The 1,256-nt window shown below is 48.2% G+C and overlaps 1 protein-coding gene across 1 annotated transcript; it reads right to left on the minus strand.

Annotated features, from left to right (window-relative positions):
- Positions 1-341: 341 nt before the first annotated feature.
- LOC147428008 (uncharacterized) lies at positions 342-771 on the minus strand. Its single transcript, XM_086496793.1, has 2 exons — positions 742-771; positions 342-698 (listed from the first exon to the last, which is right to left on the minus strand). The coding sequence occupies exons 1-2, from the start codon at positions 769-771 to the stop codon at positions 342-344; spliced, it is 387 nt and encodes a 128-aa protein (XP_086352919.1).
- Positions 772-1,256: the final 485 nt, after the last annotated feature.

A 1,256-nucleotide genomic window follows, 5' to 3' on the forward strand; every position in this document is an offset into this window, starting at 1 on the left:
TCATTTGGCATTTTAGCTTGGCGTATGGTGGGGTCGGATTACGAGGACGTAATTAGGAGTATATAAAGCGGGTGCTGTAAAGGCTGGAATAGTAGTGCCCGCAAAACTGTAAGCAGCAGTGAGCACATCGAGCAGCATTTAGGGCTAGAACCCATCTTCATCATCAACAATGGCAATGGGGAGGGTGAAACTCTGCACAGGTATAAGAATATGGCACGTCTGTGTTATTATTCTACAAGTATACAAAAACCCACGTCTGTGTGCTATAGTCATATCATATGTCGTAATATTATTGATCTCCTTTTCTGGCCACCGCAGTGGCGATGGTGGCGGCGCTGCTGCTAAATATCATGGAGGGGACCTCCGTCGTGCAAGCAGCTCCGCCCCTCAAGTGCAGGCTGCACGACCTCGTGCTGACCAACACTCCCGTGGCGACCGGGCTGTGCGAGTGGGAGCTCGTGAACAACTGCGCCTGTGAGGCCTTCAACATCATTGCAGCCTGCCAGGACCGGCGCTGGAACCAGAAGATCATCAGCCGCTTCGCCATGGAGGTGGACGTGCCCACCTTCGGCCACTGCACTCTCCTCCCCAACGTCAAAGTCCAACCCGTCTCCTCCGGCCTCCGCTACGGCCGCACCTACCCCTGCGCTGGCACTCTTCCGCTCTCCCTCGTCAATGTCGCCTTCGCCAACCCCTGCCTTTGATCATAGACTGGCCGGACCACTCGCTCCATCAACATACCTCTTTCTGATCCTTGAACGGACATCCCATTCTTTCTCTCTTGGTCCAGAGTGGAAATTTCATTTGCCTACATAATTGTGAAAATCTCTCTCTCTCTCTCTCTCTCTCTCTCTCTCACTTAAGTACTATGTTACATTTTGTTACATGTTTACATCACGATGAGGAATTCCATCGTGTTATTCTGTTGAGGAACTGGCAGTGCTGCACAGTCCTCTAACAATTTATCTCGAATCATAGACCAAGGCAGTTGGAAACTGTGAAAGGTGTGTGTATCAAACAAAGCCGAGTTTCTAGCATTTCACAAAAAGGATAACACCCAAAGTCTCAGAGAAGCAATACATAAGTCTAAACATGTAGAACCCGTTTGAATTGTTCCATAAAGCAGTCTATATTCAGAAACTTAGTCTTCCAATGCATCATACAAACATATCCACCAAGCATATATTGTAGGGAAGTTCCAAAATATGTGCTTCGTTGTCTCAAGGGGGCATTTTCTATTAGACATTCTCTTTTTG

Source organism: Adiantum capillus-veneris, chromosome 23, assembly GCF_014529385.1.
Source record: "Adiantum capillus-veneris isolate H3 chromosome 23, ASM1452938v2, whole genome shotgun sequence".
In the NCBI taxonomy this organism is placed as follows: domain Eukaryota; kingdom Viridiplantae; phylum Streptophyta; class Polypodiopsida; order Polypodiales; family Pteridaceae; genus Adiantum; species Adiantum capillus-veneris.

Bases quoted from the DNA above. Each gene is read 5' to 3' on its own strand.
- LOC147428008 (XM_086496793.1), bottom strand. From the start codon at position 771: ATGGGATGTCCGTTCAAGGATCAGAAAGAG. The intron at 699-741 runs GTATGTTGATGG...CTATGATCAAAG, and splicing joins CGTTCAAGGATCAGAAAGAG to GCAGGGGTTGGCGAAGGCGA.